Source organism: Phyllopteryx taeniolatus, chromosome 2, assembly GCF_024500385.1.
Source record: "Phyllopteryx taeniolatus isolate TA_2022b chromosome 2, UOR_Ptae_1.2, whole genome shotgun sequence".
Classification (NCBI taxonomy): domain Eukaryota; kingdom Metazoa; phylum Chordata; class Actinopteri; order Syngnathiformes; family Syngnathidae; genus Phyllopteryx; species Phyllopteryx taeniolatus.
In genome coordinates, this window is record NC_084503.1 from 24,983,982 (window position 1) to 25,010,624 (window position 26,643).

Consider the following 26,643-nt stretch of genomic DNA (forward strand, 5'->3'; position numbering starts at 1 on the left):
GTTGACTTGATTGTGTTTTGGATTGTTATCCTTCTGCAGAACCCAAGTGCACTTCATCTTGAGGTCACAAATTGATGGCTGAACATTCGCCCCCAGAATTTTCTGTTAAAGAGCAGAATTCATGGTTTCATCAATCACAGCAAGTTGTTCAGAACCTGAAGGAGCAAAACAGCCCAAGAACATCACACCACCACCACCATGTTTGACTGTTAGTGTGATGTTCTTTTTCTGAAATGCTGTACTACATTTACGCAAGACGGAACAAGACACACACCTTCCAAAAAGCTCATCTTTCATCTCCTCAGTCCATATAATATTCTCAAAAAGTCTTGGGAATCATTCAGATGATTTTTTGCAAAAGAAAGACGAGCCTTTATCTTCTTTTTGGTCAGCAGTGGTTTTTGCCTTGGAACTCTGCCATGGATGCCATTTTTGCCCAGTCTCTTCCTTATTGTTGTGTCATGAACACTGACCTTAACTGAGGCAAGGGAGGCCTGTAGTTCTTTAGAAGTTGTCCCGAGTTCCTTTTTGGCCTCCTAGATGAGTCATTGCTGTTCTCTTGAGTCATTGCTGCTCTCTTGGGGTAATTAGTGAAAATTACCCAAAAATTGTGATTAGCCACAATTAATTCATGATTTTACAAGGGGGGGTAATTACTTTTTCACACAGGGCCAGGTAACTTTCAATAGTTTTTTTTTTCTTTAATAAATGATATCACCATTTTAAAACAGCATTTTAAGTTCACTTGGATTATATTTGTCTGATATTTACATTTGTTTGATGATCTTAAAAGTGGGAAACTATGCAAAAATATAAGAATTTGAGAAGGGGGCCAATACTTTTTTTTACGGCACTGAATGTGACTAAATACACTATTTGACTGACAAAATACCTGACAACCAACCAGCTTGCTGGCTAGTGAATTATTTTACATCCTATTTGACTATTTGACTGACTGTCTAACTAGCTTGTTATTTGACTGACTAATGTGTTTAAAGGTCTACTACTAACTCACTAGTTAGCTAACCAACCGGCAGTACCCTACCAAATTACAACCCCAATTCCTTTGAAGTTGGGATGTTGTGTTAAACAAAAATAAAAACACAATACAATGATTTGTAAATCATCCATCCATCCATCCATTTTCTGAGCTGCATCTCCTCACTAGGGTCGCGGGCGTGCTGGAGCCTATCCCGCTATCATCGGGCAGGAGGCGGGGTACACCCTGAACTGGTTGCCAGCCAATCGCAGGGCACATACAAACAAACAACCATTCGCACTCACATTTACACCTACGGGCAATTTAGAGTTTTCAATTGACCTACCATGCATGTTTTTGGGATGTGGGAGGAAACCGGAGTGTCCGGAGAAAACCCACGCAGGCACGGGGAGAACATGCATACTCCACACAGGCGGGGCCGGGGATTGAACCCCGGTCCTCAGAGCTGTGAGGCTGACGCTCTAACCAGTCGCCCACCGTGCCGCATTTGTAAATCATGTTCAACCTATATTTAATTGAATACACTATAAAGACAATTTTCAATAAACGAGACAGGTCTGGACTGCATGCAGGCCAGTCTAGTACCCGCACTCTTTTACTACGAAGCCACGCTGTTGTAACAAGTGCAGAATGTGGTTTGATATTGTCTTGCTGAAATAAGCAGGGGCGAAAAAGACGTTGCTTGGATGGCAGCATATGTTTCTCCAAAGCCTTTATGGACCTTTCAGCATTAATGGTGCCTTCACAGATGTGTAAGTTACCCATGCCATTGGCACTAACAGCCCCATACCATCACAGATGCTGGCTTTTGAACTTTGCGTCCATAACAGTCCAGATGGTTCTTTTCCTCTTTGGCCCGGAGGACACGACGTCCACAATTTCCAAAATCAATTTGAAATGTGGACTCGTCGGACCACAGAACACTTTTCCACTTTGCGTCAGTCCATCTTAGATGAGCTCGGGCCCAGAGAAGCCGGCGGCATTTCTGCGTGTTGTTGATAAAATGCTTTTGCTTTTGCCATAGTAGAGTTTCAAGTTGCACTTACGGATGTAGCGCCAAACTGTATTTACTGACATTGGTTTTCTGAAGTGTTCTTGAGCCCATGTGGTGATAGCCTTTACACATTGATGTCGGTTTTTGATGCAGTGTCGCCTGGGGGATCGAAGGTCACAGGCATTCCATGTTGGATTTAGGCCTTGCTGCTTACATGCAGTCGTTTCTTCAGACTCTCTGAACCTTTTGATGATATTATGGACCGTAGATGATGAAATCCCTAAATTCCTTGCAATTTTACATTGAGGAACATTTTCCTTAAACTGTTCGGCTATTTTCTCACTCACTTGTTCATAAAGAGGTGAACCTCGCCCCATCTTTGCTTGTGAATGACTGAGCATTTCAGGGAAGCGCCTTTTATACCCAATCATGGCACCCACCTGTTTCCAATTAGCCTGTTCACCTGTGGGATGTTCCAAACAGGTGTTTGATGAGCATTCCTCAACTTTCTCAGTCTTTTTTTCCACCTGTCCCAGCTTTTTTGGAACGTGTTGCAGCCATAAAATTCTAAGTTAATGATTATTTGCTAAAAACAATCAAGTTTATCAGTTTGAACATTCAATATCTTGTCTTAAGTCACTGATGGTGTAGTGGTACACTTGCCTGACTTTGGTGTGGGCAGTGTGGGTTCAGTTCCCACTCAGTGACGGTGTGGAATGTGAGTGTGAATGGTTTTCCGTGTATATATGTGCCCTGTGACTGACTGGTGACCAGTTCAGGGTGTAGTCCGCCTTTCGCCCGATGTCCGCTGGGATAGGCTACAGCGCCCTGCGACCCTAACCAGGATGAGCGGTGTTTAAAATGGATGGATGGATATCTTGTTTTGTAGTGTATTCAATTAAATATAGGTCGAACATGATTTGCAAATCATTGTATTCTGTTTTTATTTTTGTTAACACAACGTCCTAACTTCATTGGAATTGGGGTTGTAGCTGTGTGACTGACTAACTAGAAAGTAACAAGAAGAATCACCTTTTATTGTCCATTTATCCATTGACCATTTGTAAACCATTTGACTAACTACTTGACAAACTCACGAGTAAGACAACTAACTAAATACCAATTCTCAACTATTTAATTTAAATTTACTTTATTATATCCACTATTTCACTAGCTAACTAACTAAGGAACAAAAAGCAACCTACTAATTAACGATTTGACTGAGTACTTAGCTAGCAAACTACTTCAGACTAACTTGCTAGCTTGCCAACTATTTGACTGATTAACTAATAGACTTCTACTTCCACTGACAAAGACAATAGCCAACTTAACAGTATGTATTCTACTATCTACTACTGACTATTTATGCCAGTGCTGTTATATATTGGATAACAGTTATTATACACGGCAGCACGGTGAAGACTGGTTAGAGTGTTTGCCTCACAGTTCTGAGGACCGGGGTTCAATCCCTGGCCCTGCCTGTGTGGAGTTTGCATGTTCTCCCCGTGCCTGCGTGGGTTTTCTCCGGGCACTCCGGTTTCCTCCCACATCCCAAAAACATGCATGCTAGGTTAATTGACGACTCTAAATTGCCCGTAGGTGTGAATGTGAGTGCGAATGGTTGGTTGTTTGTATGTGCCCTTTGATTGACTGGCGACCGGTTCAGGGTGTACCCCGCCTCTCGCCCGAAGATAGCTGGGATAGCACGCCGCGACCCTAGTGAGGAGAAGCGGCTCAGAAAATGGATGGATGGATGGAGTTATTATACACTGACTGGCCAGTTCATTAGGTACACAATACAATCAAATGAGATTCAAGAGCTGTCAGAAACATACAGCCTTTACAAAGATAATGATGCTGTCAGATATGTCATTTCACATTGTATGTTGCGTTTGCGGTCATTAAATTTCTGACATCGTAGTCCTGAGGAAAAAAATTTAAAATAAAAATCCTTTACCTTTCCATTTCATATTCTTTCTGTCCAGGTTTCACACTTTTCATGATCTAAAAAGACAAAAAGAAGAGAGAATGCTAGTTGTTAATAGGTTAGAAAGATGTTTGTGCCATAAGAACTATTCGAGTGTTGGGGAGTAACTCATTACATGCACAATGAAACCTCAGTTTACAAACGACCTGGAAAGAAAATTTACCTTGGGTTATTCACTATTTTCGGTTTACAAATCGTTGTCACGTCTGCTGAAGGCTCAGAACTTTGTGCTTTTTCTTGAGCGAAATAAACATAATTGGCCCTGTGCTTCAGCTATCTTTGTTTTTTGACCTAATGGCCACCACATCCCATAATGCAATGCAAAACCAATGCTGCATTGTGGGAGTTAGTGTCCATTTAGGTCTAGCAGTAACCACAGTGAATGTAAATATTACTGTACCCGAAAAGATGATCTGCTTGTGAACCCACTGTTATTTCATTATCAGAAATTGTATTTTCATTTCTATATTGCACAGTAGGCGGCACGGTGGCCGACTGGTTAGAGCGTCAGCCTCACAGTTCTGAGGAGCGGGGTTCAATCCCCGGTCCCGCCTGTGTGGAGTTTGCATGTTCTCCCCGTGCCTGCGTGGGTTTTCTCCGGGCACTCCGGTTTCCTCCCACATCCCAAAAACATGCATTAATTCTTCCCAACACTGCTACTTACCATCTTGTGGGCTTCGCTGGACACCTTGTTGGTGTACCTCAGGACCTCTAGTTCCATGTCCGTCTTAATCAGGCGGCTGCAGGGACAGACAAGCGAGACAAAGAGCGGACTTTTGTGATGCAAATCTGTCAGCAGCAGTGAACTGCACAAACTAACAAAGAAGTCAGAGCACTAGCGTGAAGTTGCGCTATTCAAATGTGCTCTGCTAATAAGCATCCTGTGGGAACGACGTGACCCAAGACATTCTCTTCAAATGTCACAAAGAAACTTTTTTTTTTTCTTAAATCTTCCTTTTGCTGCATAGCTAAAAACATCAACTTCCAAACTCTGCTAAAACTGACAAAGTAAACCCAAAAGTGTGTTTGCTTTAAGTTTTTTGCCTCCTTTCATTGGCTTTTTACACCTTTTTTTCCCAACATGGAATCAATAGTCTTCTTTTCGCAAACCTTGTTCCTAAAAAGAATAATGATGCATGCATGTCACCATTGTGAGGTTTTAGCATAAGCCTGAAGATCTCATGGGACTGAGGCTCAATGAGCATTAAAAGATTAAGTCTGGCAAACTTTGTTTTGCTTTTTCTTTGTCTTAACTGTACCCCTCGGTCCTAAAAAGAAGAATAATGCATGCATGTCATTATTGTGACATTTTAGCAGAGCAAGAGACTTCACAAAACATCAGTTAAGCGAGCTCTTTTCTGCAACCCTCATTCCTAAATAGAATAATAATGCATGTATGATGCCTTGTGCAATGCTAACATATGGCCAAAGATCTCATAAGACCTTCAGCTAAACAAGCATCGAAAGATTCAATCTGGAAACATTTTGTTTTTCTCTGGCTTTTCGCGCTCTAGTTTGAGACCCTTATACTTAAAAAGAAGGGCCGCTTTTATGCATGACATCATGAGATGTTAGCATATTTGGTGAGAACTCATAATACATCAGTTCATCAAGGATCAAAAGATTGATCCTGCTAAAGTAATTAGCTTTTCTTTTCGCATATTTATTACGAAAAAGATGGACTGCTGTGATGTATGACTGAATGAGAGATGTTAGCATATAGTGGGAGATCTCAAAAGACCCCAGCTTTAGTGAGTATCAAAAGATTCATTCTGGGATAAGTGCGTTTTGCGCCCAATTTTGCAACGTTTATTCCTAAAAACATGCTGTCACGCATGACGTCACATGAGAGTCGCATATTTCATGAAACCTTTCTAACTGTGAAATCATAAGTTTTTTTTGTCTCATCATATCAATACATATCCACAACAAACTGATGGATAACTACTTTTGAAATCAGAAGGATAATCGTTTGTTCTACTACTTTTCACGTTTTCAAGTTTAAAAAAATGCTTGCAACAGCTCAACATTATGATTTATTTTTATTACATTTCACAAAGTGAAATTTATACAGATTTTAGCAAGAATCATTGACGTTGACGCACACGATTTGCTTTCAGAGGCCACATAAAATTATTTGGCGGGCCGGATCTGGTCCTCCAGCCTTGAGTTTGACACCAGCATAGACCAGTGTAACGCATGCATGATGTCACATGAGATGTCCAGCATCACCACCCACACAATGATTTGCAAATCATGTTCAACCTATATTTAATTGAATACACTACAAAGACAAGATATTTAATGTTCAAACTGAACATTAATAATGTTCAAACTGATAAACTTCATTGTTTTTAGCAAGTTACTGTTAACTTATAATTTTATGGCTGCAACACATTCCAAAAAAGCTGGGACAGGTGGCAAAAAAAGACTGAGAATGTTGAGGAATCCTCATCAAACACCTGTTTGGAACATCCCACAGGTGAACAGGCAACTTAGGAACAGGTAGGTGCCATGATGGGGTATAAAAGGAGCTTCCCTGTTTTTATTTATGTTTAACAACATCCCAAGTTCATTGGAATTGGGGTTGTACACTGTTTTGTTGTATTTAATGTTCTACAGTGGTTAACCTTTTTTTTTTAAATAAATGTCTGAAAATAATTCCACCCAATGTTATAGTTAACAAAAACAAAAAAGTGGAAAATGACTAGTGAAAGGGCAGGGCATTAATGCCAAGCCATGTGACAAATGGTTGCGGGGTTGTTGTTTTCCATGTGGTGGAAATGTTGCCTCTCTCAACAGGAGGTGTGACTGTAGAGCATTCCTCCTCATTTTGGCCAAAAGTCAATTCATCTGATGGCTGCAAAGTCTAATGCAGGGAACAAGCAGACTGGCACGTAGTCCATTACGTCCATGGTCGCTTGTGAATGGGGGAAAAAAAAAAAACGGCTTCATGAAGTTTTGCATTACTTTGTAGCAGAAGGTCACTGATTCAGACTGAACTTTTTAGAAAATCAAAGAAGTAAGGAATTTTTGTGTTGTTGCTAATTATAGTAAGTCACTGTGGTAAATATACAAAGGGAAAATGCAAAATATGCATCTGTTAAAGTCAAATGCTCATGAAACACAAATTAATATATATGCCGCAATGATAACAAAACCTAGCATTTAAATACAGTTGTTAATTTGTTAACAACTGTATTTAAATGGTTAGAAGCCCAAAAATTCCAGATAGTAAATGTATGTGCTTACAAAACCTAAGTTGTAACATGATGTCAATGAATTTACATGCGAAATGCGAACAAAACTTTGCGTTAGAATGCATGTTACTTTAAAATGACATGGTCAGAATCGATAAACGTCGAGATAAATAATGTACATAAATAAATACCACTGGCATGCATTTGTTAATTTACAAAGAATGTACAAAGTAATAAATGTACGTGCGAGTTATAACATTGCATCAGTGACTTTATGTGCTGAACTCCCCAAAACAACTTCCAATCAATGAATGTAAAGTACATGCTAAAACGCTAACTGTAGTTAGCACTGGCATGCATTTGTTACATCACAAAAACATGGTCAGAAGCTGAAGAAGTCAGGCTAATGAATGTACATGCTGAACATTAAATGAAGTTTGTGCTGAATGCATTTGTAATTGACCAAAACATGGTCAGAAGCTGAAGAACTCAGGCTAATGAATGAATATGCTACACCGTACACGGAAACAAAACGTAGCATTAGCAGTCATTTGTTAACAAACAAACCTTGCCTGTGTTATAATGTGTCTGAAATGAAATGATCATTTTAGTGTGTTTGTACAAACACTACTACTTCTTCTTTTCCTTTCAGCTTGTCCCGTTAGGGGTCGCCACAGCGCGTCATCCTTTTCCAGTTTCAGTTTCAGTTTATTTTTGAAAGGGGACAATGCAATTTCATAAAACACATGAAGTACACATGGTTAAAAAAGCCAGAATTAGCCAGAAGGCTAGTTTTCATCTGTAGTCCCCTGGCCATGATGTAAAAAAGCAGTAAAATACATCTACAAGACAATATAATACAGGATACATAATCAAACTATACTATTAAGAGAGAATAAAACCATATTTGTTTTTATCATAACAAAAAGACAACATAACATACTTGTCTTTTAGTGTTGGCAGCTATAGGTGTTAACTAGCCACATTTTCATTTTTTTTGTGAAGGCCTTGTATGTTGTAAGCAGTTTAACCTCCTTAGGTACTGAGTTCCACTCACCAGCGCTCCTCACTGACCAGGCTGACTTACTGAAAGTGCTCCTGCGCAGAGGAATGAGACAGTCACCTCTGACAGAGCCTCGAGTGACACGCTCAGAGCTGTTTCTTTGGCTGATGAACTCAGCCAGAGGAGCTGGGGCCAAATCATGCAGTACTTTATAAATCAAATTTAAATCTGCAAATATGTGAAGACGGTCCCAGTTTAAAAGACTGTATTTTTTAAAAATTGCACAGTGATGATAGTGCCTTGGTTTTTTATCCATCACTTTAATTACTTGTTTGTACAAAACTTCCAATGGTTTTTTTGCATTCTGACCAGCCTGGGACCAACTGGTTATGCAATAGTTAAAGTGACTAAGAATCATCGAATGCAGGTAAATTTTTGCAGCTTCAGTTGACATTTCATTCCGAATTGCACGAAAATTTGCGAGGTTTAATTTGATATTTTTACACAATTTGTCAATATGGGCTTTAAAGGAAAGCTGTGAATCTATTATTAACCCAAGATATTTGTATTGGCTGACAATTTGCATTTTTTCTCCATTAACAAGTATGTCGGGGTCAGGTGATACTCTATTTGTTTTAGTGAAATACATGCCTACAGTTTTAGAAACGTTTAGCTGTAGACAGCACTCCTGCAACCAAGTTGTGACACAGGACATTGTATTAGTGAGTTTAGCAGCAACAGTATCTTTGGAGCGACCATGAACAAAGAAAACTGTGTCGTCTGCATACATTACGCACTCTGCTTCAGAGCAAACAGTGGGCAAATCGTTGATATAAAGACTAAATAAAAGGGGGCCCAATATTGATCCCTGAGGGACTCCAGAGGTTAGCCTAAGAGACTCTGATCTGCAGTTGTTAACTGATACAGATTGTGTTCGGTCATGCAGATATGATTCAATCCAGCTCACAGCTTTGCGAGAGAAGTTAAATTTTGAGAGCTTGGAACAGCATGTAAGCCTATCTCCTGCATCCTCCTCTCGAACACCAACTGCCATCATGTCTTCCCTCACGACATCCATCAACCTTCTCTTTGGTCTTCCTCTAGTTCTCTTGCCTGGCAGCTCCATCCTCATCATCCTTCTACCAATATATTCACTATTTCTCCTCTGGACGTGTCCAAACCATCGAAGTGTGCTCTCTCTAACTTTGTCTCCAAAACATCAAAACTTGGCTGTCCCTCTGATGAGCTCATTTCTAATTTTATCCAACCTGGTCACTCCGAGAGCGAACCTCAACATCTTCATTCCCGCCACCTCTAGCTTTGCTTCCTGTTGTCTCTTCAGTGCCACTGTCTCTAATCCGTACATCATGGCTGGCCTCACCACTGTTTTATAAACTTTGCCCTTCATCCTAGCAGAGACTCTTCTGTCACATAACACACCTGACACCTTCCTCCACCCGTTCCAACCTGCTTGGACCCGTTTCTTCACTTCCTGACCACACTCACCATTGCTCTGGACGGTTGACCCCAAGTATTTAAAGTCCTCCACCCTTGCTATCTCTTCTCCCTGTAGCCTCACTCTTCCCCCACCACCCCTCTCATTCATGCACATATATTCTGTCTTACTTCGGCTAATCTTCATTCCTCTTCTTTCCAGTGCATGCCTCCATCTTTCGAACTGTTCCTCCAGCTGCTCCCTGCTTTCACTGCAGATCACAATGTCATCTGCAAACATCATGGTCCACGGGGATTCCAGTCTAACCTCATCTGTCAGCCTATCCATCACCACTGCAAAAAGGAAGGGGCTCAGGGCTGATCCCTGATGCAGTCCCACCTCCACCTTAAATTCGTCTGTCACACATGCTGCCCTCGTACATGTCCTGTATTATTCTAACATACTTCTCTGCCACTCCAGACTTCCGCATGCAGTACCACAGTTCCTCTCTGGGTACTCTGTCATAGGCTTTCTCTAGATCTACAGACACAATGTAGCTCCTTCTGACCTTCTCTGTACTTTTCCATCAACATCCTCAAGGCAAATAATGCATCTGTGGTACTCTTTCTCGGCATTAAACCATACTGTTGCTCGCAAATACTCACTTCTGTCCTGAGTCTAGCCTCCACTACTCTTTCCCACAACTTCATTGTGTGGCTCATCAACTTTATTCCTCTATAGTTCCCACAGCTCTGCACATCACCTTTGTTCTTAAAAATGGGCACCAGCACACTTTTTCTCCATTCCTCAGGCATCTTCTCACACACAAGAATTCTATTGAACAAGCTGGTCAAAAAACTCCACAGCCACCTCTCCTAGATGCTTCCATACCTCCACAGGAATGTCATCAGGACCAACTGCCTTTCCATTTTTCATCCTCTTTAATGCCTTTCTAACTTCCCCCTTACTAATCATTGCCACTTCCACCACACTTGCCTCTTCTACCCTCCCTTCTCTCTCATTTTCCTCATTCATCAACTCCTCGAAGTATTCTTTCCATCTAGCTAGCACACTGCTGGCACCAGTCAACATAGTTCCATCTCTATCCTTAATCACCCTAACCTGCTGCACATCCTTCCCATCTCTATCCCTCTGTCTGGCCAGCCTGTATAGATCATTTTCTCCTTCTTTAGTGTCCAACCTGCCATACATGTCATCATATGCCTCTTGTTTGGCCTTTGCCACCTCTACCTTTGCCCTGTGTTGCCTCTCCTCGGTCCTCTCAGTGTCCCACTTCTTCTTAGCTAACCTTTTTCCTTGTATGATTTCCTGTACCGTGAGGTTCCATCACCAAGTCTCCTTCTCTCCTTTCCTGCCAGAAGATACACCAAGTACTCTCCTGCCTGCCACTCTGATCACCTTGGCTGCAGTGGTCCAGTCTTCTGGAAGCTCCTCCCAACCACCAAGAGCCTGTCTCACCTCGTCCCGAAAAGCTGCACAACACTCGTCCTGTCTCAGCTTCCACCACATGGTTCTCTTCTCTGCCTTTGTCTTCCTAACCTTCCTCCTCACCACCAGAGTCATCTTACACACCACCATCCTATGCTGTCTAACCACACTCTGCCCTACCACTACCTTACAGTCGGTAACCTCCTTCAGATTACCTCGTCTGCACAAGATGTCATCCACCTGCGTGCTTCTACCTCCGCTCTCATAAGTCACCCTATGTTCGCGCCTTTTCTGGAAAAAAGTTTTCACTACAGCCATTTGCATCCTTGTTGCAAAGTCTACCACCATCTGTCCCTCCAAGTTCCTTTCCTGGATGCCGTACTTACCCATCACTTCTTCATCACCCCTATTACCTTCACCATATGTCCATTACAATCTGCACCAATTACAACTCTCTCTCTTGTCTGGGATGCTCAGAACTACTTCGTCTAGCTCCTTCCAGAATTTCTCTTTCACCTCGAGGTCACATCCTACCTATGGGGCATAGCCACTAATCACATTACACATAACACCCTCAATTTCAAGTTTCAGCCTCATCACTCGATCTGATACTCTTTTCACCTCCAAGACATTCTTTGCCAACTCTTCTTTTAAAATAACCCCGACTCCATTTCTCTTCCCATCTACACCATGGTAAAATAATTTAAACCCTGCCCCTAAACTTCTAGCCTTACTGCCTTACTGCCTATATCAACGTTTCTCCTCATCATGTCGACCAACTCCCAATCTTTTCCTGTCATAGTCTCAACATTCAAAGTCCCCACATTCAGTTCTAGTTTCTGTGCTTTCCTCTTCTCTTTCTGCCTAAGAACCCACTTTCCACCTCTCCTTCGTCTTCGACCCACAGTAGCTGAATTTCCACCTGTACTCTGTAGGTTAACGGCGCCAGTGGCGGACGTTGTTAACCCAGGCCACGACCAATCCAGTATGGAATTCTTTGGCAAAGTTTTAAGCCTGCATTTATCCGGAATTGCGACCTGCCTACAGTTTGCACTGGCTTGTGCCCCCCATAGGGCTGCATTAAAACACTGTATGATCACACTGTTATATGAAATAATTATTATGTTTTTGATTATAAGGATAAGATGTTTTGTTAATATAGTCAGCCTGAGCTGCGAGAAATGCAATTATCATTGTCCTTTCACCATTGATCCAGTGTGTGCTGCGTGTTTTTGTTACGCACTAAGGAGAAAAGTCCTGTTTTTGTTTGATTTCCTCATTTTAAAAAAGACTATTCAAGCAACAAGTTTGCTCTTATGTTTTTGGGACTGTACGTTGCAGCTGGCCACTAGTGTGGCCTGAATGGATGGCAATAATGAGGAAATGAAATGCCAGTATTTTGAGTGAACTAGCCCGTCAGCATCATGTTGGGGGAAAAAAAGAACTATGAACTAGTTCATTTTTTGAATGGTGACCTTAGATCAGAATTTTAAATTATGAACTATGAACTGAACTAGTTCATTTTTGGAATGGTGAACTGAACTTGGAACTAATTTGCATAAAAAGAACTTTCCAAACACTGCTTAAGGTTGCTTAGAATTTTGTTGTAGCTAAATCCCATGCATGTGACATCTTACCATTCCACGATGACTGGGTGCAACAACGTGTTGTTCACTTTGAATCTAAACCAAAACAAAGAAAGAAAAGTAGCTCAGTTTGACAATACCAGACTTCCACATTACATATCATTTCTTAAAAGGAAAAAAAAAATCTTAAGATATAAGTTCCTGATAAATATTTTATTTATTTACTTTTATTATTGTTCTTGACCTGTCCTGTTTGGCTGCTTGGTCATGCCTCCACGCTGATCACCACCGCCCAGTGCACCCCGCTACCGCCACCCATCCCCAGAAGAGCAAGAGCCCCCCCCATCCAGCGGGGCCCGCCGCAATAGCCAGCCACTGTCAATCCGCGCCAGGTGGGGAAGAGGATGGGCGGGTGAGCGTGAACGTATGGAGTATTTTTTAAAAACACCAAAGATCAGCGCGCATGAGAACGCATAAAGCAAAGTGTAATTAAAGGGAAACCTACTGGCTAATTCCTTCAAAGGAGGCTTCACGGCTGACGCTCCCACTGTCTGTGTTCTGTCCACGCTACAATGAACACATGCACGCGCATGCAAGCACACACACACACACGCACACACACACACACACACACACACACACAAATGACAAATGTTAAATGCATCCACACGGCAATGTATAGTTGAGATTGATTAAATTGGACTTTTACTGATCCAGTCCAAGTTTCTGTGCATCAACAAAAGTAAAAGGTTCATATTTTGGATCACAACCGTATAATTGCTAACTAATTAGCCTTATAAATAATGGAAATATAAAGATTCTTATCATATATCATCCTGGCATCCATAAAAGCAACACCATGTAGTGGGAAGTTGTGTTATTTCTCCCAGCTAGTCAGTCAGTGAAGAAAAATTATTGTTATAGTTGAATAGTACGATGTTGTAAAATTGTAATAGAATGTAGCATATTATGACAAAAACATTCTTAATATTTAAACTATATTCTCAAAATTTATAATCACATTTAACTTTTTTCTCATAAAATTGCAGTTTTATTATTTTAAAATTCCAGCTTTATTCGAGTAAAAAGTAATATCATTCCTCATAATAGTACACCTATAGTCTCACATTTATGCTTTATTCTCACAATCATCGCTTTTTTCCTGTAATATAAAAAATAACTTTAAATTGCATTTTTACTCTCCTAAAATTGCAAAAAATAAATAAATAAATAATAAATAAAATAAATAAATAAATAAATAAATAAAAAAATATATATATATATATATATATACACACACACACACACACACACACAAATATATACATATATTCATATGTATATATATATTTTTTTAAATGTGTTATTTTTCAAAATAATATATTAATATATAGTTGTTTTTTTTCACTTTACTGTAAATTCACAAATCTACCAATTAAACTTTACACCGATTTTGTCAGCCTTAACGGCATCGGGCGATAATTAGCATTTAATGCTGATCGGCTTTAATGTCAGAATTCGCCGATCCGATCAATGACGTCATTGATCGGCTCCGCAAAAGACACTTACTCCGCGTCGCCATCGTACACAGTATATTTCATCGTGTCAACGCAAACGCGACCAGATACACTCGTTACCATGGCGGCGACAACAATAATGGATCACGCCGTGTGTTTGTAAGAACAAAATGGGGAAAAGGCTTGCTTGAGGTATGTTCACGTACTTTTAATACGATACGGCTCGCAAGCAGGCGACAAAAAACGTTATGTAGCCTAGCAAGGTACTGCTAGCACAAACGGTTGTACGTAAACATGCCGCCGTTCTGTCGAATCATGATCTAAAGTTTTGGTGTGGGTGAAGTAATTTAATTAAAAATAATTTAATTACAGTAAATTAGCACTCATTATTTCTGTAATGTAATGTTGGTTTGACCTGACTGATTAGAATACACGATCTGACTAGAGCAGTGGTTTCCAACCTTTATGGTATTTTACAATTGAAAATTCTCTCAAACAAAAATGTCACAAAAAGTGGATAGATTAATTATTGTGTGTACGTCCTGCCATCTAATGGAAGACCATTTATCATTTGTTCTCTCTGTCACTATGCCTCACTGGCATAAATAGAGGAGGTTATTTACATTTATTGTAAATATAATTTTTTTTGCAATTAAATACACAAGTATATACAGTAAATGAACAGGTCATTTAAATAGACACATTCCTCCATCCTGTGATTGGATCGGTGATCGTTTTTTTAAACTCACTGATCGGCCCCAAAAATCCTGATCGTGTAAAGCCTAATACCAATATAATAAGATTATTTCATTTGTCATTATCATCATCAAGATTCCAATGACGCTGTCTCCAGCCATATTGACTGGTGTCTGCCATCCATTTTAACTCACGTTTACGTTGCCCTGCGCTTTTTTTATTTTTTTTTTTTAAATGAAGATAGCATAGGAAGAAAGAAAGCAGCATACCAGTGTGAGGAGGACGGCTGGTTTCAGGTTGCCCAGGACTTCAGCAATCTGCAAGGCAAACAAATAAAAACATTGACGACAAATATGCGCTTCTGTGTACACACGCGCACACACGCTGCAGTGTGGCACTCTGGCTGCCAGGTGTCGCCATGGCTCCGCAGCACAGTTGTGACAGGGAACCTCAAATGACTTTATTGCTCATCCAGCAGCCTCAAATGTCAGGTGACATTTTGCTGACATGTGTGTCCACCTGGGGAGCGTTCCAACTATCACATAGTTTTAGTTTTACATACATTAGCACCGGTGAAGGTAGTCTCGATTCGCAGCCGTGGTCGACACAATACTCCACAAGTGAACAAATACTAGAACTGACTACTGAAACAGATATTTTTCAAATGCCATTACAGAGTGAAAATGGTGTTTTATTGTTAAAATCAACAAAATCTTACTGCTGGTTATTTCAAACTCTCTCTATATAAAGTACTAACAGAATTTGAGTTTTAGTCCGTTTTCATTTAATATTTTGCTTTCATTGGCCTCAGGTTAATTCTTATGAATATGACGTTTCTTGTGAACATTTTTCATTTAAAATTTCGGCCTTTTGTAAAATTAATATTTTATTTTTTGTAAAATTTCTACTTTTTTCGCCTCGCAAAATGAAAGATTTTATTCTTGCAAAATGATGAATTAATCTGGTTATTATTTCCACTTTATTCTGACAACTTTTATCATTATACTTTTTTTCCCCCCTCAAAAATTTTAATTATATTCTCATAAAAATACAACTTTATTATAGTAAAAGCATTTCTTTTTTCTTTTAATACTCAGACTTCATTGGGTTGGATAGTTCAATCTTATACTGATAATCACAACTTCTTCCGAGTTAATTCTAAAAATTATGACTTTTTCCTTACAATATGACTTTATTCTCATTAGTCTTTTGATTCAATTCTTAAATTAATTTCTCGTCGTATTTTTTCTTTTTGGTGCTACCAAAATACTATTTTGTTCTAAACTTCATAGACAAAATATATTCTATATGAATAATAAAGTTAAATATGTTAAATAGTCAGCCAGAAAAAAAAGGACAGTCAGGATTACTATATAAAAAAAAAAGAAGTCAAAACATCATTTACCGCTCTGTGTTAAATTTAATATATATACTGTACGCATTAAGTGACAGCCATCTACTGCATCTAAGAAGTACACATCTACTTGCCCCGCAAAGGCATAAAAATGTCAATCAACAAGATATTTTTGAAGGCTTTAAAAATGTGTTTTACACCTTGGTGAGAAGAGGTAGCGCAACCGTCTGGAGCAAAACGCTCGTCAAGTCGAGCCAGGCGAAACATTTTGATGTGCGCAGGGGACTGCAAGCAACTCGCTTGGGTGGATGGAAAAAAAAAAAGTTAAATAAAAAAAAAAACAGCACGCTGCACTTAAGGAGATCACAATATTGACAGTGTGGTTTCCTATTGTGCTTTCAGCGCAAGTCCCAGCTGGCGACACTTAACGCGGGCGAACGGAGCTATTATGGCATTTTAGTGTTTTGAAGGCTCCGACTGTGACTTTTGCAGAGGAAGCGGCGGTGAATTGACGTGGAAAGCCTACCCCCAGGCGGGAATTGCACGCCTCAGGGAAGCTGCAAGAAAACCTTCGCTCTTAATGGAACTGAGAAAGGTCTGGGTGTAAATTGAGCGGCGACTTTATTAAAAATATATATATGTGTGCGCGCACGTGTGTGTTTGTATATATAGGTTTTTGGCAACATCAACATCATATTACTACCATTCTCAGGACTTTGATGTAATTGTGTAAATGTTTGTCTGTAACTATTTTTGGGTTATACATAAACGTGCAGGCGGCACGGTGGCCTGACTGGTTAGAGCGTCTGCCTCACAGTTCTGAGGACCGGGGTTCAATCCCCAGCTCCGCCTGTGTGGAGTTTGCATGTTTGCCGTGCCTGCGTGGGTTTTCTCCGGGCACTCCGGTTTCCTCCCACATCCCAAAAAAAACATGCATGGTAGGTTAATTGACAACAATAGATATTTTTATATTATTTTCTATTAACATATACAGTAATGATAAGAGAAAATAATATAAAAAATATCTATTTCTGTTGATTTATGGCAATACTTGAGCGCTATACAATTGTAATGATGATGGAACTTTTTTTTTTTTAATAAAGGGCCAATGAAAGGGTAATTTACCAACTTTAGCAGTAGGTAGCACAACTGCACCCACTTATTAACTATATTCTTCCATGCACATTTATGTATAACCCAAAAATAGTTCCAGACAAAATGACATCAAAGTCCTGAGAATGGTAGTAATATGATGTTGATGTGCAGTTGTGCTACCTAGTGCTAAAGTTGATAAATTACACTTTCATTGGCCCTTTATTAAAAAAAAGTTCCATCATCATTACAATTGTATAGCGCTCAAATATTGCCATAAATCAACAGAAATAGATATTTTTATAGTCTTTTCTATTATCATTACTGTATTAGTATTCGAAGCAGTAGTAGTGGTTGGCGGAACAACAAAGTTCAGTTAAGAGACAGGTAAAAAGGTAGACTTACATCACAGGTATAGTGCACCTCATCCACAGCATACTTCTTCCTGAAGTGGTCTTTGGAATAGATCCTGTCAACACAACACAACAGATGCAACTTTTATTAAAAAGCACACAACATTTATGTTATTCCAAACACACCACCTCCCAGAAAACACAAAGACTTACTCTCCCATCCAAGTGGCGTAGATTTTAGGTAGTTTCGGAACAAAGAGGATGGATTTCCCCGTGTCCACTTCAATCGCTCCATAGCAGTCAGCCTCAGTCACCCCAAAGGCCCAATGGAAGAAAGACTCCTATAGTGAGAAAGTGTAAAGAGGGAAACAATTCAACCACGTCCTACATTAGCATCTTAAAAGTCGCCAATATTTTCAAGACCATTTGAAATGATACAGCTCTGCGTAACAACCACCGACCTGCCTGAAGAGGAGGTCCGTGTCGGTGCAGTGGCGCTGCTGCTGCTCGCCGCCCTGCAGCACCGCCACTGAGCAGGTCTCCATGCCATCTTTGGCCCTCAGCCCACCACACAGACGCCGACGGTTCTCTGCGAAAAGCTCAGCGGACACTCGAAGGGTCTCGTTACCCAGCCAGTAGACTGGTCTGAAAGCACAAGAGTGGAATAAAGGGGTGCTGAAATCGGATAAAAACGTAACAGATTTTTGCAGTTCGCTTACAGGACAATAGTTTTTTGGAAGGCTAAAAATGCTAAATCCGCTCTCAAAGTTGATTTTTCACCGTTTCAATTAGGGATGCACCAATGCTACTTTTTTCAGACCAGGTACGAGTTCAAGCATTTACATTTGAGTACTTGCTGATACCGAGTACAGACACTTGATAATGTTGCCAACTTGCCATTATGTCTTGCAATTGTGATGAAAAGGTTTCATTTTAAATCAAATACAGTATTGTTCAAAAACTTCACTCAAATATAAGACGTTTTAGAGTAATAAATTACTGACATTTTAATATCCAACTGCATGCTCTTCTAACAGTCTTGCCATACATTACATTGTACTTAAATGTAGCTTGGAACACAAGGCATTTCAGTTATGTGGTGTCTGGATCAGAAGTCTAGAGGGCACTATGTAAAAGGAGTACATACTGTACGGCAGATAAGAGACAGAGAAGAACTATGAGATGAAGAAGAAAGTAGAGTCTGGTCTAGTGGACATAAACACGTAGGAATATGGATGCCATGTTACCTCTTGTGTGTTAACTACAAAATAATGCCATATGCCAAAAGAAATACCAGGCTGCTTCTTGAGAACACACAAGAACACACTGTGGCAGGGCAACGGTCGTGATACTTTATCACGCTATCGCTTACTTCTCTTTATGCGCTGTGCCGCACAGCAGCATGCTGCCTGCCCGGCTACAGCAGAGCTGGGCGAAATCGAGTGGGCGACAGAGCTCACAAAACTCGGTGCTTGCCAAAAAGCGGCCGCCACAGTCACTGCCCGAGCAGAATTTATCCTCCATTTTGCAGAGTATAATTTGTAGTCACCTCAAAGAGTTGTCATCCATTTCCTTAAAGTATCTCCACACGGCTGACATGACTCCTACCCGCAAGGTACAGTATACTGTTTATGTCAGGTTGGTGATGTAGTATCAGTGCGTAGTATTGGAGCATTTTTACGACAACAGACTTATAGTATGGTATAGTATGGTATGGGTGAATCACGGGTTTTCATATAAAATGTTGAAAATGGTCATCTTGAACAATGTTGTTCAATGCGTCTCAACTGAAACAATAATGGCCGACCAGAGTACGCAAATAGCTTAAGTTTTCGCATACGGTATTTTCCTCAAATAGAAGCCACACATTTTTTCACTCAATTTCACACAGTACGACGCATCAGTTTGAGAGTAGGCTACACACAGATCAAGCATACTAAGTGTTGCAGTGATTATGAGCTCTTATAGCAATGCACTATGTATTCAGGTTTGCACAGACTGCATGGCTATAAGAACATGCCAATGTTTATTTTGGTCACCACTTTGTTTATTAATTAAGCCATTTATTTCTCTTTCAAGTCAGTTCGTATGGGTTGCTTTGTCTCGACCCTGTTTTTTTTTGTACCAAGACTTCACACTTATATTAATCTGAGGGACTCTTTACTTGTATCTATACAGTGAGTGCTGCTGTTTTTGTGAGAAATGGAGTTCAAATGGGCTTAACTATTAACTCTCATCTCTGTGTGTAAAGAATAGCATTTTTGACATGAGATATTAGCAGTTACGACTAGACTTTACGCCGATCAGATCGGTGTGATCGGTATCGGCCGATAATTAGCATTTTATGCTGATTGGCTTTCATGTCATAATTCGCCGATCCGATCAATGACGTCATCGAACGGCTCAGCACAAGACATTTAACGCCGCGTCGCCGTTGCGTATGAATCCAAAAACTAGTTTAATTTTAGCCTTGTCACGTGTCTTGTGGCGCAGTACTGTAACTATCTGATGGCCAATAAAGTTTTTTTCAATCATGTCGGTTAAAAAATACGTCATCGGTGTGGGCCTATTTTGCGGCATCTCAGACAAACAATACGTAAGTTATTTGCAGTCTGTGCACAACTGAAGTACGTTGTGGGGAACGTCATCTAAATGCTTCAACACAAATTTGATCGGGCACCTAAAGAATGTACACGCGTGCCGCGTTCAAGCAACACAGCGTGAAAATAAATAAATAAATAAATAAAGGAAAAGCCAAACGGACGCAAACTCTGGACAACACCCGTCCATATAGCCGGGACAGTGAAAAAGTTTGAGTAAGCATGTCATAAACAGTATTTATTGAAGTAATTTAATTGCAATAAAGTAATTTAATTACAGTAAGTTAGCAACCATTATTTATGTCAAGTTGTAATGTTGATCTGACCTAAACTTATGTCAGTGGCCAATCCTTGAATGCCCCCTAGAGGTCATTGATGTTTTAACTTTTGTCTAAAATGCTAGAAAATAATTTTGAGCTGGGATGGGCTCCACCACGCCCGCGACCCTATTAGTATAAGCGATACAGAAAATGGATGGATGGATGGATGGATACAGTACTCATTATACAGTACATAAGTACATACAATAAATTAACAAGTCATATAAATGGACACATTGTTCCATCTTGTGATCGGATCAGTGATCGGTTATCGTTTTTTTAAACTTGCTGATCGGCCCCAAAACTCCTGATTGTGTAAAGCCTAGTTACGACACTCTTTTTTTCCCCCATGGGAAAAGGGAGGCATCTCTTTCACAGAGACGTTTATTTGTCTTGTCTGAACAATGTACCCTGCAACTAATTTAGGCACGCTGTCTATGAGTGGATCGGACACTATTTAAGGAAAGCCAGTCAGTCAGGTTCGGTGTTATTGCATCAATATATTCATGGCGGTATGAGGCAACTCTGGATCTGTTCAGGGTGGAACCTCCATTACGTACAACATTTGATCAAGATCTGATCTGCTACTAGAATCAAAAAATTTTTTTTATGAGAATGAAATGAAATTGTATATTTGAGACAAAACGTTCCATATTTTCAAGATAATTTGATCACTCCTGTTCTCGTACAGTCCAGATGTTTTTTTGCTCGCTCTGCTTGCTTCGCCTCTGTTTATATTATTCTTGCTGGTAAGCATGTTTTTCTTCTTCCAAAGAAATTACAAGCAGCAACTCCTGAATATTTTTAAACCTGTGGGACTGCACCTTTTGTAGATACATTCAGTCGTTGCCTTATTCCAATATTTTTTGATACGTGAGCATGGCCTGCTAAAAAGCACAAGCCTGCTATTAGCAACAAGACCAGCAACAAGATGTCTCCCTTTTCCACTGAAGACTATCAACAAACTGCTCAGAAGATGGTCCTGGAAACAAAAATCCAATGCCTTCAAGTGTATGTGGAGATAAATGAACAGTCGGGGATTGAAACCACTCTACCGATGTCTCAAAATGGCGACCAGGTGCATGCTAACAGACAGCCAGTTAGCTTCACAAAGAGGACGGATGTGGACCCTATGAAGCTTCAAGAATTAGTGTTGTTAAACGGAAAGGTGATGTAACACAGTGGTAAGCATGCCTGTCCCAGATTTTTTGGAACATGTTGCAGGCATCGAACTCAAAATGAGTGAATATTTGCAAAAAAAACAGTCATGTTTTATCAGTTTGAACATTAAATATCTTGCCTTGGTGGTGTATTCAATGGAATATAGTTTGAAAATAATTTGCAATTCATTGTATTCCATTTCATGGTGGGTGACTGGTTAGCACATCTGCCTCACAGTTCTGAGGACCGGGGTTCAAATCCCGGCTCCACCAGTGTGGTGCTTGCATGTTCTCCCCGTGTCTGCGTGAGTTTTCTCCGGTTACTCCGGTTTCCTCCCACATCCCAAAAACATGCATGGTAGGTCAATTGAAGACTCTAAATTGCCCGTAGGTGTGAATGTGAGTGTGAATGGTTGTTTGTTTAAATGTGCCCTGCGATTGGCTGGCGACCAGTACAGGGTGTACCCCGCCTCTCGCCCGAAGTTAGCTGGGATAGGCTCCAGCACGCCCGCAACCCTAGTGAGGAGAAGCGGCACAGAAAATGGATGGATGAATGTATTCCGTTATATATTTACGCAATGTTTTACACAATGTCAAAACTTTATTGGAATTGGGGTTTGTACTTCAAATTTGGTAGCAATTGGAAAAAATCTCAAAGAAAAGTTGGTCTTTGAAGGACCCCTGGAAAGTATAGAAAGGCCCTCAAAATTGTGATTTATTTGGCCGAAGAATAACAACTATGAAGAAATGGAGCAATTTTAAGAGGGCCTTGGCACTGCATGCTCAAGACCTCATAACAGTGTTTATAGGGTTTATGGATCGACCTTGAGTACAGTCCAGCGTGCAGCATCAGATAAACTGTCTTATCAGCGACGGGAGACTTGCTATCTGACCCGGTGTGTTACAAGCTTGTCAAAGTTCTGTCTTAATCTTTGTACAGCCGGGGCGACTCCTCACACCACTTCAAATCTGATTATGTCGTATCCAAAGGATTTTCTACACGTCCTGGCAACGCAGTGGCCTTCGGTTAAAAAATAAAATAAAAAATAAAAATTCTGCACAACAGTGTAACATTCAGGTTAGGTATAGATGAAATAAAGTAGTATTGAGTTTAAAGAATAGGGATATGAAAGAATATGTGATGAAAACATCCACAAAACATTGGGCCGCATTGATTAATAAATGCGTAGAAATGTTCTTAGTCTGCGCACAAGTTGAGCGTATCTACAAAATCACCATCAGATTCATGACACATGCATACCGGCCAATTTTCTTTGCACCTCCATGTGCATGTTAATGAATAAGAATTCATTCTAAATGACAGCAACCAGTTAAGGGTGTACCCCGCCTCCTGCCCGATGATAGCTGGGATAGGCTCCAGCGTGCCCGCGACCCTAGTGAGGAGAAGCGGCTCAGAAAATGGATGGATGGATTCTAAATGACAGCTCGTGCCAGTGGCACTCCAATCTGCATAAACTGTGCCCCATTTCCCTATAAAAGGGCATCCGTTTGATGATTCTCAGTCAATGCGCAGATGTTGAAAGTTGCAAGACATGGCCCCAAAATGTGTTTTACATAGTTATTTATTTATTTATTTTTATTTGCATTTTCAAAAGGTTCTTATCAAAAAGCTTGCTAAACACAGAAGCTGACGCAATATGAACTTAATAATTTTTCATTCATTCAAAAGTTAAATGAGAGAATGCTGCACACAAAATATACATAGAAAAAATTAATTAAGAGCCGAGAATGATCAAACACTGCACGAGTTGTTAAAATAGTTAGTAAGGGATAAATATGGTACAGCAAAGAGGCATTTGTAATTGTTTATTAATTCATCAAATTAGTGTTGGATGTGACAGAAAATACAGTAGTTTGTTCAGAAAGAAAGTTCAATTAAATTGAGTTGGAAATTCAACTTTAAAACAATTCCATGCAATAAATTCAATCAATCATAATCTCAGCTGTTGTTCATTTAACTTTTATAAAGGTGTGAATACTTGTTTTTAGTGTTATGATTTATGGGGGGAAAAAAGTGAAAAAACATTTTATTACCACTCCAATATATGTTGCGACTTGAGCAAGATTGCATGACTTGACTTAAGACTTGCTTAACCCAAGTAATGATTTGACTTGCTTGAAATTTAGTGGTGATTCGACTTGACTTGCTTGATTTTGACTTGGGACTTGCTTGAGACTTGTTTATGTCACATATGTGACTTACTCCCACCTCTGAATATTGGTACAGAAATGCTGTATAAACATACAAACAGGCAATAGAACAATATTCTCAGGCATATATTCTTCGAACTCTGTGAAAAACGAGTTCAATTAACAATATCCAATCGTGACTTCTTCTAAACTTCTTTGTTACAAGTGTGTATTTCATTGCATGCCACATTGCCACTCAGAGGCCAAGATGTGCACAAGTTCAAAAGTGTATTGCCGCACGTGGAGAAAGCAAAGGATGTTCCCACCATATACTGACGGTAAAAAAAAAATAACTCAATTGAACTTGAATTGTTATTTTGCTCTATAATAAAGTATCATTTGTATTTATCATTTACTAATGTTATTTTTCATGGTTTTATTCAAATGTAGAATGTGCTTATGTTTAAGTTAAGCAGTGGTTATGTTCCCAATTTAAATGCAATTTTGATATTTATTATTTTTTCTTAATTTAATGTTTTATTGTTGTAGATAATGTAATGACTTACTTTTCTCATCCTGTTTACAATTAGTCCTTTGTCTTTTGTCTTTGTTTCTCTCTCCCCTCTAGGAACTTTGTTCTGTTCGACTGATCGACTCTGATTCTCAATGCAATGTTGTTATTGGTTTCATTGGAGTTATTTGTTCAGGATTTTCTTATATAATTGTTTAAAATGTTATTCAATTGTAGTACATTCTTATTTTTAAAGATACTTTATGTAACCCATTGGTTAATATTAAATGGGTCAGTTTTTCTCATACCTACTGTTGCTCATCGTTCTCTTATATGACTTGACCAAGCCTTTTCTAACATTCCATACTACAAAATAAGTATGTATGATTATTGTTGATATCGACCAAAACCCAAGGCTGCAAGATCTGTATCAGATCAGAAGTGAAAAAGTTGGATCGGGACATCCGTAGTACGTAGCAATTCAATTGTCACCTTCCAAACTTTCCACTACCTCAGCTTCAATTTGAAAGGGCAAAGTTCCATGTGCATTTTGACTGCATAACTCTAGTGAGGATAAGCGGGAAAGAAAATGGATGGATGGATGGAATTTGGGATGGTGCGAGAAATGCTGCAATCACAGGACAATAAAGTAAAACAATAAAAAAATAAAAAAGGAGGGGTTGACAACACCATTTATAAGTTACATGTGCAACAATTGAAAACTGGCACATTGTTGCATGTGATTCTTATGACTTCTGTCGCAGTCTATCTGTCTATTAACTAACTGGCATGCAGCAACATTCAGAGCATTCCCATTTTTGGTATGTTCTAACACAAAACACTTTTAAAGTAGTCTTCTTCAGTGTCATCCAACAACACTGAAACATTTGCCAATTTACCAATAGTAAGCCAATACGCTCATTGTTTACATCAGATAATAACTAAACACAGCCACATACAGAATGAGTGTGCCCAAAGGAATGTTTTCTATTTTTCCCCCACGGACAAAAAGTTATAATTGGATTTTATCTTTTTTTTTTTTACCAATAACTAATGACAGACATCTTTTTAAAAAATATATTATTTTTATTATACACATTTTAATATGGGATTTACATATACATGGGAGTGATAAATGGTGAACATATCACTATTATTTTTATTTGTAATAAAATAGACTAAGATAATAATAACAATCTAATGCAGCATTTTATGAATTTTAACTTGTACGAAACATATATTAGGTGGGCAATATATATATTTTGAAAATGGACAATTAGATGGTTGCTGGTATAAACGCTATAGGTCAAATTTTATTTCCTTTTTAAATGATTTATCGGGGTCTTTATTCTGGGGGTTGTACTGCCAGGGAAACCAGTAGATATAGAACTTGAACGCACCACTGTTAAATGTGTTAGTGTCATTTAACAGTGGTGCGTTCACTTTCTATTCACTGTGTACAATAATTACAAGTTATTGAATGAGGGGAAAGATGGTGTTCCAAAATAATAATTTTGCAAATTACCACATAAACACTCCACTCCAATCATTACATGAACATTATATTGAAACGTCTGAACTGTGTTGTCGAAAGTAATGTTTGATATGTTTTTTTTTTTTTATAGTGAATCGACACGCCGAGAACGTACGACGGTGTTGTCGACGTGGCGTAGCGATAACATATTTCTTTAAAACATAAATCACATACATGAAGCAAGGATGACTAAAATATAATAGTTGGTGGTGTTGCAAGGAACAAATATAAACTCACTGTGGTGCCGCAGCCATGTTGACGTCTCTGCTTCAACGTTACTGTCACGTGCCGTCGGAAGTCACGTGACTTTTCTCTCCACGTGACGTCAGAGTGTGCCGCCTTCAGAATAATTGGATTTAGGGGGTGTTTTTTATTTTTTACATTTGTACAATAAGTATTGTTTGTATTGTTGTATTTTCAGTCTGGCGTCTCATGATAATATATTATTTCATTTTGTGACTATTATTTATTAATGTTATTATTTTGTAACATTGCATAGCATATGGGTTTAGCGTGATGAGATATCACAATGAAAGTGGTGGTTGTTGAGGACAGGCTGCTTTATAGAAGAAAAAAAATGCTTACTAAACTGTTTTTATACCCTACAACTGGGTGGGCAAAGTGGGCCACATATGAACTGCTCTGTTCTTTAATCCAGCCCACCGGACATTTATATTATCAAGAGTCCTGTAACATTGTGT

General features: G+C 39.4%; 1 protein-coding gene and 1 long non-coding RNA gene across 2 annotated transcripts in view; one reads left to right on the forward strand and one right to left on the reverse strand.

The window, feature by feature from the left end:
• Positions 1 to 26,273, reverse strand: part of pepd (peptidase D) — a 37,375-nt gene extending 11,102 nt beyond the window's left edge. The window contains exons 1-9 of the mRNA XM_061765495.1: positions 26,180 to 26,273; positions 18,128 to 18,311; positions 17,880 to 18,007; positions 17,719 to 17,782; positions 15,137 to 15,184; positions 13,160 to 13,221; positions 12,706 to 12,750; positions 4,646 to 4,721; positions 3,952 to 3,998 (exon numbers count right to left, since the gene is read on the reverse strand). Coding sequence (XP_061621479.1) covers positions 3,952 to 3,998; positions 4,646 to 4,721; positions 12,706 to 12,750; positions 13,160 to 13,221; positions 15,137 to 15,184; positions 17,719 to 17,782; positions 17,880 to 18,007; positions 18,128 to 18,311; positions 26,180 to 26,196 — 671 coding nt within the window. The 5' untranslated portion in view covers positions 26,197 to 26,273. The remainder of the gene's footprint in view (positions 1 to 3,951; positions 3,999 to 4,645; positions 4,722 to 12,705; positions 12,751 to 13,159; positions 13,222 to 15,136; positions 15,185 to 17,718; positions 17,783 to 17,879; positions 18,008 to 18,127; positions 18,312 to 26,179) is intronic.
• Positions 14,171 to 16,864, forward strand: LOC133474139 (uncharacterized). The gene is made up of 2 exons (XR_009787365.1): positions 14,171 to 14,363; positions 16,624 to 16,864. It is a non-coding gene; the product is annotated as an uncharacterized LOC133474139 (long non-coding RNA).
• Positions 26,274 to 26,643: the final 370 nt, after the last annotated feature.